Source organism: Chelmon rostratus, chromosome 13 (assembly GCF_017976325.1).
Source record: "Chelmon rostratus isolate fCheRos1 chromosome 13, fCheRos1.pri, whole genome shotgun sequence".
Taxonomy (NCBI): domain Eukaryota; kingdom Metazoa; phylum Chordata; class Actinopteri; order Chaetodontiformes; family Chaetodontidae; genus Chelmon; species Chelmon rostratus.
In genome coordinates, this window is record NC_055670.1 from 264,188 (window position 1) to 276,224 (window position 12,037).

At 40.2% G+C, this 12,037-nt stretch overlaps 1 protein-coding gene across 7 annotated transcripts in view; it reads right to left on the minus strand.

Moving 5' to 3' along the window:
* lrch1 (leucine-rich repeats and calponin homology (CH) domain containing 1) overlaps nucleotides 1–12,037 on the minus strand; it is a 128,264-nt gene that overhangs the window by 78,948 nt on the left and 37,279 nt on the right. For all 7 annotated transcript variants that reach the window (XM_041951505.1, XM_041951503.1, XM_041951506.1 and 4 more), the window contains one exon: nucleotides 458–594. In XM_041951505.1, coding sequence (XP_041807439.1) covers nucleotides 458–594 — 137 coding nt within the window. The remainder of the gene's footprint in view (nucleotides 1–457; nucleotides 595–12,037) is intronic.

Consider the following 12,037-nt stretch of genomic DNA (forward strand, 5'->3'; position numbering starts at 1 on the left):
TGAAGAGTGCAAATAATGTTAATACCTTAATTATCTGTATCATCACAGTTATAATTACTAATAAGAGCTCTTCATACTTTTCACCATAGAAACATTGCGCTGCTGCTAGTTGAGCGATCTGTAAGTTCGGTAAAACCGGAAAAAAAAATTGCATCTTTTTAATCTGATCTGTGGTAAATGTGTGTTCCCAGCTTGGGGAAAAAAGGGAGACTTTTTACTTGTATTTACTCTAGGCAACAACTGCAACCAGAAGTTATCAGACAAAACACGAAATGGAAAAAAATTAAAAAGAGGCAGGCTGCGTTAGGTCAATATATGTGTAACACACACACACACACACACACACACACACACACACACACACACACACACACACACAACAAACACCATCATTATTTAGCCAAAATCTCCTCTCACATATTGGGAATGCATTATGTGTGTATGTATGAGCACCTACCTGCGCAGGTGGGCTCTGGAGTGGGTTGTTTTCTAACTGAAGGCACTGGAGCTGTTTCATCTTCCTGTAACATACTGGGATAGTCGATACCTTGTTACAGGAGAAGTCAAACTTCACCAGAGGAAGGTCAGCCAGGTCTGGAGGAAGAGCGCGCACACGCACACGCACACACACATACACAAACATAGGAATCTGTCAGTTAAACACCTATCACCTACCACATCTCCTTGTGGTGAGTTTTTAGATCAGCTTTAATTCTGCCAACATGCAGTATTTGAGTAAATTTACTGCGTTGGCCTGAATACAAGATTTCTTCTTTGACAATAATATTTGAAAAAGTAGATTATACAGTGCATCCACAACCATCACAGGTTTTTGAAGAGAGAGAATTGTTATTTGTAGCCTTAATGTTATTTAGAAGAAGTTATATGTTTTTTTCTGAGTTTAAAGTGAGTCTAAAGAAAAGCAAAAGTTTGACCAAGCTTAGTATGTAGAGATTGTTACAAAGCTCTGCATACTGTACAAACTGGGGGTCCAGTATGTGCACACACATTGGTGTATAGTGATGTCATGCCATCCACAGTTCATGTTTAGGCTCTATCACACAGGTTGGAGCAGTTAATTACAAGAATGATAAAACTTAATTCCATTATAGTTATATAGCGCCAGATCAGAAGAACAGATCAGAACAGAAGTTGTCTAAGGACACTTTCCATACAGAGCTGGTACAAACCAAACTCTTTATCTACAACAATTCCCTAAAGAGCAAGCACTCAATTTCGAAAAATTCTGGGAGCCATAAAACACATACAAGCTACATATCTAGTGAGAGTTAAAATCCTGTTGCTGAAATTTAATCTAGAGTTGACTGCATGCACACACACGCACACACACACGCACACATGCACGTACGCACACACACGCACACCCACACACACACGCACACGCACACACACACACACACGCACACACACACACACACGCACACACACACACAACAGCTCAACTGGAGTCCCTGATTTGTAATTGAACAAAAAAGAGATTTTAATGTTCAAGGTGAATGCAGCCTGCTAATAGTCTTAGTCAATGTAGAAATCTGCAGACATGCATATAGACAACCAACTAGTTACAAGATAAGTTAAGAAGGTGATACGGAAGTTAGGTTTGGCTTCACTAAATCAGTCACATTGACCATGGATGTTGTTAACTGAAAATGTAACTTTTGGTTTTACATGTTTTAACCATGAACTGTGGAAAAACATGGATAAAGTGTCAATGACACGAACCATATGATCCTGCGGATACATTTTAAAAATTCCATGAAGCTGACACCTGAACTTCCTGGAAAACTGCTCCTTTTTCAGAAACACTGCATTTTCTAAAGTGATCTCACTGCGCTAGAAGAAATAACTAAAAAGGAAGTCGTGACTGTATTTCAAGGGACATTTGAACATTTGAGAAATATACTTATTTGCAGATGAGCAAGTTAATTCCACAGACATGTCAGTGGCCAGTCAGCTTAATTTAACATAAAGACTAGAAACAGGGGAAACATCCAGCTAAAAAAATCTAAAATATCAATACAGCTGTCAGAAACTGATGTTTCCAAGTGACTCTGTTTCATAGTGTGCTTGTCCTCCTCTCTGTCCAGTTAGTGTGACCTGCCTCATGACACACCTATGACACATCTATTTCAAGCCACTGTTCACCCTGTGAAATCTTTACTTCTGTAGTCTGCAGAACACGTAGCAGTACCATACCTTTTAGTTGACAGCAAAGTTAGTGACAGGCAGTGTTACTCCAAAAACGTCAGTTGGTAAAATTACAGTGCACTGGCCCCAAACTCATCCTGGTTGAAAGCAATAACTGAAATTATCAGCAGTTTTATGTACAAGGTAATTGCATGTCCCTGTTTCCGGTCGAGTGAACGCTGGCGCGTCTTGCTGCCGCTGCTCACCGCAACTTTTAACATCTCGGCAATATCTTCCGCAAATTTATTATCCATTTCCACTGCTTCGCGGATGACACCCAGCTCTATATTTCCTGTAAACCTACCACTGCTCTCCCACCCTCGTCCCTCACCCTCTGCCTCTCTGAGATAAAATCTTGGTTCACCTCTAACTTCCTCAAACTTAACAGTAACAAAACAGAACTTCTTCTGGTTGGTACCAAAGCATCACTATCCAAAACTGACAGTTTCTACCTCAATTTTGACAGCTCCACAGTGTCCCCCTCCCCTCAGGTTAAGAGTCTGGGTGTCATCCTCGATAGCTCACTATCTTTCCACTCTCACATCAACAACATTACCCGGTCTGCCTTTTTTCATTTACGCAACATCAACCGTCTCTGTCCCTCTCTCACCCCTCACACCACTGCTATCCTGGTCCACAGCCACTTCCCGTCTTGATTATTGTAATTCACTCCTTTTCGGTGTCCCTCACAAGTCCCTCCATAAACTTCAACTGGTTCAAAACTCTGCAGCCCGCATCATCACCAAGACCCCCTCCTCTCACCATATTACCCCCGTCCTTCAGCAGCTCCATTGGCTCCCAGTTAAATACAGAATCTCTTTCAAAATCTTACTATATACATTTAAGGCTATCCACAACCTCGCCCCCCCATATCTCCCTGACCTCCTCTCCATAGCCACCCCCTCTCGTTCCCTCAGATCATCCTCCTCTTTCCACCTCTCTGTGCCCTCCGCCCGTCTCAGCACCATGGGGAGCAGAGCTTTCAGTCGCTCTGCTCCCCAACTCTGGAATTCACTACCGCCCGACATCAGAAACATTGATTCTCTCCCCACTTTCAAATCCAAACTGAAAACTCATCTGTTCCAGACTGCCTTCTCTTTATAACTCCACTTCTCCTTGTTGCTTGTTTTTACTTGTTGGGTTTTATTTATTGTACTTGTATTTTTCCTGTGTATTTGTGTTTTTATTGTGCTTTTATTTATCCTGTGTTATTTGTGTTTTACCCGCTCTGTAAAGTGTCCTTGAGTGTTCTGAAAGGCGCTTCCAAATAAAATGTATTATTATTATTTATTATCCATACAACATTTTTGGAAATACCAAATTGAGATGGATGACATTGATCTGAGTGCCAGCGAACAGTGAACACCCAGTCAGCAGCATTTCAATGCAAAATACCTCCTTGCTGAAGACTGGCTTAACAGTGAACAATGTATCACTGCCCTTGTTAGATGGTGCTGTAGATATAATTTTGTCAATTGGGGTACACACACGTAATATTGTTGCACTTAAACACATTATACCAAATTGACTAACAACTTGAACCCTACGTATCTTTGTTTAGTTTTTATTCCCTTTATTTACAGGCTTTTAGCAAAGTAATTACATGTCTTAGTGAGGGATCAGTTTGCATGACAGCTTTATGAAAAAAAAATATCAATATAGATATCAACATTGCAAATATCTGTACATGAATGGGTAGATGATTGTGTCACATAGGGACAGAGAACCAGAGACCAGAGAATTTTGTTGTTGTTTTTTTAACTCCTAATATTCTGGGTTTTTTCTTTGGATTGTGTTGACACTGAAGAAAACAAATGATTGTGAGGCCAGATGTGAAGTTATAAGTACTGTCTCTTATCTCTGATTTCAATATTTATGGTCATCTGTTCACAAACAGTCCAAAGCTAGACAATGAACTTCAATTTCAAACTAAATGGTCAGACAATGACTAAATCAGTGCATGGATGATTTGCTACAGAGCTGCTGACTCACTCAGCACAGAGCACTTTACCTATTAAAACCCAGAACGCAGCAGAGAAAGAGAGAGCTGACCTTCATAAACCATCTGAGCTCTCTCTGCTCATCTCTGCCAAAAGGTTAAAAATAAACCTCTGTGGAGTGAGCCACAGTGATCCAGCAAGGCTGGTCGGAGAGACAACACCAACACATGAGACAGAGAGAGTATGTCTTTTTACAGTGGGTCTATAGTCATGTTTTCCTTAAAATGTTGTACAGGTTTTAAGTTAATTGCTAACAATTAGTTCAAATAAAATTCAGTGTGTGTTTCTATCAACTACTTAACGTGAATACATTAAAGTGCATGTGCATTATACTGATAATGGAGCAGCAATAACTCTGATACAAAAGGACAGTTTATTGTTGATTCTCCTTTTGTGGTGTTTGTATCAGGTACTCTGGCATTAAAGTGGGGAGCTGACATGAAACTTTGGCCCCACCTGTACCTTCACTCTTTTCATCATTTGGTCTTTCTGGCAGAGTGGAGGCCAAAAAACAGGGAGTGACACCAGGACATGGTTGTTAATCACATATATAGTGGTGAGAATGCATTGTAATTGTAGGAATCCAAGCTGACTACAGGTGAATCTGATCAAAAATAGTGCTAACATGATTAGTTAATTAATTGGTTAGTTGCTGACAGAAAATGTTCAACAAAAATGTTTCTAGCTTATAAAATGGGACCATCTGCTGCTTTTCTATTTTAAATATCACACAGTTTGGAACTGGAAGTGGAAAAAATGGTAAAGACTTAATGATTAAATGATTAATTGGAAAAATAACTGGCAGATTAATCAATAAGGAAAATAACTGTTGGGTGCAGATTTTCTATTATCTGTGTCCCCTTGTTTCAGGAAGTCTATAAATAAATTTCATGTTGCTGTGCGTGCGCACATGTGTGCGTGTGTGTGTTTGTGACTGATTTCATGTGGGTTTGTAGGAAGAAACCATTCAGGGAGTTATATCCTGCTGAATGCCAATGATGCATCACTGAAGAGGCCATCAGTTCTGACAAAGCAATCATTACAGACTCTTCCTGACAGTGTCTCGTCTCTCATAATTAAAAGGTCTTATAAGTGGTAATAATGTCAGCTGAGCAGCAATGATGGAGGGAAGCCAGGAATCATTCCTTTGGTTACTGGAAATATATCCTTGATTGTACAGTGTAGGAAAACAAAATCACTCCTTCAGTGAGGTCACTGAATGCATTTTTGTAGTAAATTACCCACACTAGAATACTAACTGGAGAGATTTAAAGTATCTAAAAAATTAGCAAACATTTCTAGAGCCACACAAGTAGATATGTGGGACTGTACTGTGGCATCGTGTGTGTTTAGTGTGTTAGCATGCTAATATTTAGCAGATAACACAAAGAACAGTCTAGGCTGCTGGGAATGTCATTGGTTTTGCAGGGAATTGGTCATAAACTGAAGTACTGGACGATAACTGCTACCAAGCAAAGAATTTGTGGATGCACCTCCTGGAGACTGACCTCCACATGGATGTAAGAATTCCAAATTCTACTAAGCTAAGCATACCATCTGAATACCTAAGGCTTTCTGAGCAGGTTATTCAAATCAGGAAAGAGTGCATAACCACAGAAACATCCAGCTACTGTGTCACAGAAACCTCAACATACCAAACCTCAACATACCAACCAAGCTTTCAATTTTACATAAATTGTTACTAAAGGAATCTACTACAACAAGCTTTTTTTCACTTTTTTATTTTTAATAGATATCTCTGTTTATCTAAGCTGGCTGTGGTGGCACAAAAGTAAAGTCTAATTCTAAGCAGATTTACATGAATTGTTGTTATGATCTCCCCTTCAAACACCAGATGGAAAAATGTTTTCTGGATGAATCATCCATGGATGAACCACCTGTAAAAACTACAACCTGACAAGGATTTCAGGACAAAAAATTACAGGCCTTGCAGATCTCACCTGAGTGTAAGATTTGGGTTTGAACACAAATCCTGGTTTGCCTTTGGATGAGACCAACTGGAACTCAGGACAATCCCCACGGCATAAGAATGATGTTATCAAGGACATAAGAATCAACGTGACCCGGCCCTGCCTCGCCTGGGTCATGTTGCTACAGGAGATGTATCGTTCCTAATCAAACGTTTGTACTGTAAGTAGCCTAGGCAACAGTCTTTTAACTCGCTAGACGAGTAACAGAATGCATGTGTTCACCGAACATGGGCCATGAAATAGATAACCTGTTTGTTTATCTCACTCTACCTGTAAAAGGAAGACATGCATTAACCGTTTACTTCAAGAAAGAGAAGGATAAAGTCTATGCCCCCTCTCTCTTTTAATTAAGTCAACGCTTTCTCTGGGTAGAAACTGTTTAATGATAATGTTTTACTGTAAAATCTGTGTATCACTCATTCTTGTATTATTCAATTGTGAATCTAAAATCAGAAAATGAAAAAATGTATCCTTTCATTTATGAATCTGATACCAAGAAACACATAATGCTTTGTTTTTTGTAATTTTGATTCAATCAGTTAAAGGAAAAATGGACCATGGGCCGAAGCTGATTTTAATATCAGCTGTCATTTCCATGCACTGATCTCTGTGTCAAAGACTTATTACACACCTTTAGACCTGTTCTTCGGTCAGATTGAGGATTAAGTACATTTTTAGGGGACTGGGATTGATGTGGCAGTGCATGACTCAAATGCACCTCCCCATCTTCTACATAGAAGGGATTGATCTATTTCTGAGATTATGTGGAAATCAGATTCCACTCTGTCTCTCTCTCTCGCCTGATCCCTCTCATTATTAATATTGATCAGATAAAAATGTTATTTGATCCTGTAAGATCCTGTGATGTCATCCAGGTGTTTAACAGAGGGTTTAGCACAACTTTATGATATAACAGCCTATAGATCACATCTGGACTCTGTAAGGAACTGAAGCTGTTTTATAAAATATATGTTTATATTGTTGATATATATCTCATCAATTAATATCCATCTAATGTAAGCTGATGGAGGATTTTCACTTCCACTCCAAACCTCATTAGTTCTCTCTCTCTCTCGATGTTGAGGTGTCAAATGAATTAACAATATTTTTTCTTGGACTATTATTTATTTCCAATCAAAACTTCTCAACTGTAACATACAATATACAGCGTATTGTGTGAACAACAAAAATAAAATTAAAACTGTCATTCTCAAATGAAAAATGGCTTCACAGTATGTACATTCCAAAAAGCTGAACTGCATATATATGTATGTATATATATGTGTGTGTGTGTGTGTTGAAAAACATGAACAATAAAAATGAAACTCGACAATTCCGGCGCCGCTGAAATTTTGGCTGCTGGTCTTATTAACTGAATCAATAAACATGAATGAATTTAATGGAAATGAACCACCTCTATTATCATTCAAAGTTTCCTTTTGTAGTAACAGAGCTAACTGCGCTAGCGGTGCTAATGCTAATGGCGCTAATGCTAATGGCGCTAACAGAGCTAACGGAGCTAACAGCTAACGGCACTAATAGAGCTAACAGCGCTAATGCTTTTCAGAGCTAACGGTGCTAACAGAGCTAATGGTGCTAACATTTCTAAGAGGGCTAGCAGAGCTAATGGCGCTAATGCTAATAGCACTAATAGAGCTAACGGCGTTGTGCCTGTCTATGTATATGAGGCTGTCTGTGTGTATTTAACTGTATTTGTGTGTGACTGTGTCTGTGTATGTCTTCGTCTGTTTGTGTGTGTGTGTCTGCTTGAACTACACTTTTATCAAATTGTCCCAAGTATTTTGAACAAGCAGCCCAACCAGTTCCTACGTGGAGATGTGTCTGGTATATGTGTGTCTGAATGTGTATGGGTGTGCGTGTGTAACTTCTGCCCCACCTGCTGATAATTACCTCTCTACCTCTCCCACTTTCTACCTGTTCCTGAACAGCTACTTTCTCTGTCAGTCGCTGTCAGTTTCTTTCGAACAACTTGTGATTGTGACAAAACCGTAGCAGCTATCAAAAAATCGATTACACTGTGAGATGCGGACAAGTCTGGGCCAGATGTACGTGTGTTTTATGTCCAGATATTCTTTAGAAACATGACTAAATGGTCAATTTAAAAAGACACTGTCTGACAGGGCGACTCAGAAAACAGGAGATTGTATGGGTTTAAATGGAGCAGCAGAGCAGGGCAGCTGGTGCAAGATCCCTCTTTATTTAAATTTGGTGGGGGCTAACCCTTTAAAATTGAACTTTGACGAGAGAAGAAAGATTTGTCTACAAAAACATCCAAATATTATGTGTCTCCTATTCACCGTTTGGATTTTACGGCAATTTTAGAAAAAAATTTCAGGCGATTTCTCACTGGCTATTTCACTCTAACTGATGATGTCATACACTCTAGGGGGAGGAATTCTGAGCATTTCTTGAGAAACTTTATGATCTTCAGATGGTCATAGCTCGAAAACCGTAAGAGATATCAAAAAATGTGCCGGGGTATATTTCGACCCGACAAAATTATCCACGTTTTAAAGTTTCAATGAAGTCTCTAGGAGAAAGTATGGCGAAGCAGCGGACAATTGAAAAAGGCTGAAATTTGAGGAAATTTCCCATTCATTTCTTATGGGAAATTCTTTGCAGTTTTTTGCGTATAACTTTTTTGCGAATTATTGACGAAAGAGCTATAAAAGTCGTAGCACACCATTCCCGATTGAGACGCACGTTTTGATATATAGTTTGCGAGGGTTTTCTCAAAGCTGCGGTACTAGTTACGTGCCGAAATTCTGGCGGAAGATGAAAAAAGCTACGCTCGAGCCACTCGCCTTCTTTAGTTCTTTGAGCTATAGAGGCGAGTGGCTCTTGCGTTGCCTCGTGCCACTAATTAAAACCGTTCCTTCTCAAATGAAAAGTAGCTTTCACTCAAATGTAAAAACCAAACAACAAAACAAACTTCAGACAGATGATGAAGGAGGAAAAATTAACATAAAACTGGCATTACTGACTGCACGCGCCAGTAAAAGGATGACGGCACGCAGAGAGTGGAATAATGCTGTTACTTCGGCCACGCCCCCTGACGACGATAGCCATAATTAACCAATATTGATCCATATAAAAGGCGCATCGGATTATAAGGCGCACTGTCGGTTTTTGAGAAAATTAAAGGCTTTAAGGTGCGCCTTATAGTCCGGAAAATACAGTACATGTTTGGCGGTGAATGTGTTAACAACTTATTTTAACAGTTAAGTGAATGCAGTTTTACACCTGAACCAACTCACCACACTAAACAAATGAAAAAAAAAAATTGCTTTAATTGTCATACTGCTTTGAAATAAATTTAAAAAAAGGAAATACAAAATAAAATAAAATAAAATAAATATAATAAAAAGTTATAGCAGTGCATGGGCAATAAGATTAGACTACATCAGATCAAACTACTAGGCTGGGCCTACTGAAGCTTGGATAGCTGCGTCTCCCACAGTGACAGTTTTATCTTGAACGTAGTTATGCTGTCATAATATTGAGTGACAACTCTGTTACGGCCCTGCAATGTAGTGTTAAGTGTATTCAAGTGTTGTGTAATATCAACCATAAACGCAAGATCCTGCACCCACTCCTTGCATTTAAGTTCCTTTACTGGGTGTCCCTTCTTCTCCATGAACTGTCCAATTTCCCCTCGTAGCTCAAGGAGCGCTTGAGTACTGCACCTCTACTTAACCACCGCACGTCAGTGTGGTATGGAAGGCCAGCATGAACGTCATTATCACTGATTTAGACCGCGCGCTCTGATGAAATTGACAGTTTTCACAACCACACTCATAACATGGTCCATTTGCAGTGTTTTGCAACATAACGCCTCCTGGTGGAAAATACAGTAAAATGCCCAAAACTCTTGTCCTCCATTTGCGGTCTGTACTTTGTCACGGACTTTTGTGGCAACGCCTGCCTTTTTCCCGATGGTGCACAGACGGTAGCCAGGCTCACGGCACGGGACCAGTCCGCTCCCACCCTGTCCAGTGCTCCAACGAGAGCGCTGAAAATGTCATCTGCTGTTGTGGTGTCATTCATGGGCACCAATTCAAGCAGCTCCTCGGTGATGGTCAAAGTTTCATCAACACCTCTAATGAATATGGCCAGTTGAGCAATATCTGTGACATTGGTGCTCTCATCTATTGCAATGGAAAATGCGATAAATGACTTGATTTTCTCTTTAAGTTGGCTGCTCAAGTCACTTGAGAGTTCTGCCACCCGATCTGCGACGGTGTTCCTCGTTAGACTAATATTGGCAAAGGCAGGTCGCTTTTCAGGGCACACGACTTCTGCAGCCTTCAGAATGCATGTTTTTACAAACTCCCCATCAGAAAATGGCTTGGATGCCTGCGCCAGCTCGTTGGCAATAATGTAGCTAACTCCCCAGCAGCCACAGCCCCATCAGCAATATCGCGGCTGCACGTAAAAGTAGACTGCTATTTCTTCAGACCAGCGACCAATTTGTTTATCTCGTCTTTCCTTATTTGTCCTTTCAAGTGGTCATACTTGTCTTTATGATGAGTCTCATAGTGGCGCAGAATATTAAACTCTTTGAATTCTGCAACTTGCTGATTACATACCAAGCACACTGGTTTTGCATTCACTTCTGTGAATAAATACTTCTCAGTCCATTTTTCCTGGAAAACTCTGCACTCCGTGTCCACTTTTCTTTTTTTTGACAGTGCCATTTTGGGAAGGGTGTGTTGACCGATAACTTGTTTAGTAGTGGTGAATGGTGAAGCAAGATTGCCGTTTTTTTTTTGTTTTTTTTTACTTTACTCCTGAAATTTCCTGTGACTTACTAGTGTCAGTGCCGCATGCTGGACGTGAGTGCTTTTACACATTTACTGCCCTCTAGCGGCCGGAGGGAGCATTTGGTTTGTATTTATTTAAAAAAATCAAAACTGTTGATAGAAATGAGCTAGAGACTCACTTCTTTTTTTTGACATACATATGGCCATACGGGCCCACGGGCCGGGTCCGGCCCGTGGGCCATATGTTTGACATGCCTGCTTTAGAGCATACTAAGAACTGTCTGTGCTGTCCACATTCACCAAGAAAAGGTGATTGGAAGCTGATAGAACAGACACTGCAAGTTGTTTCAGACAAGAAAGGGACAAAACAGTGACTTGCGATGAATTAACCCAGGCATGGGCAAACTACGGCCCGGGGGCCATATGTGGCCGAACTTGAAGAAATTCTATTTATAAACCTTGTTAATGTTTTATTTTCCCTGCAATTCTGGCTTTTTCCCAATAGATGGCGCACTCTAGATACATTGAGCTTTGTTGAGGTGCGGCATTTGCGCTTTACTCTTCGACCCTCAGCCCTTCTGCAAAGATGAGCGGAGCTAAGAAAAGAAAAGTGGACAGAGAATGTCGAGTTTTTAAAAAAGAGTGGACAACTAAATATTTTTTTTCATGAACACTGATCAACTGCTGTATGGCTGATATGCCAAGAGACTGTGGCGGTGTTTAAAGAATATGATACAACAACAAAACTGACTCCAGACTTTGATGCGCTGGATAAAAAGGGAGATCAACTACACTGTTCCCACTGAAATAAAAAGTAAGTTTCTCCGTTGTGTTATGTAAAAAATGCATTTGAAAATAATTTGTTCAATAAGCCTTACATGTTAAATGTAATTTCTGTTAAGGGATGCACATACGTGGTGCGCAGGTGCACGCACGTTCTCAAAATAAACAGTGTGCAAATGCAACGTGCGCTGTCACTGTTCCGTCCTTGCACTGCTCATTGTTGAGTTTTGGCATTAGGGATGATTGAATAGAAGGAGCAGGACGAGTAGAC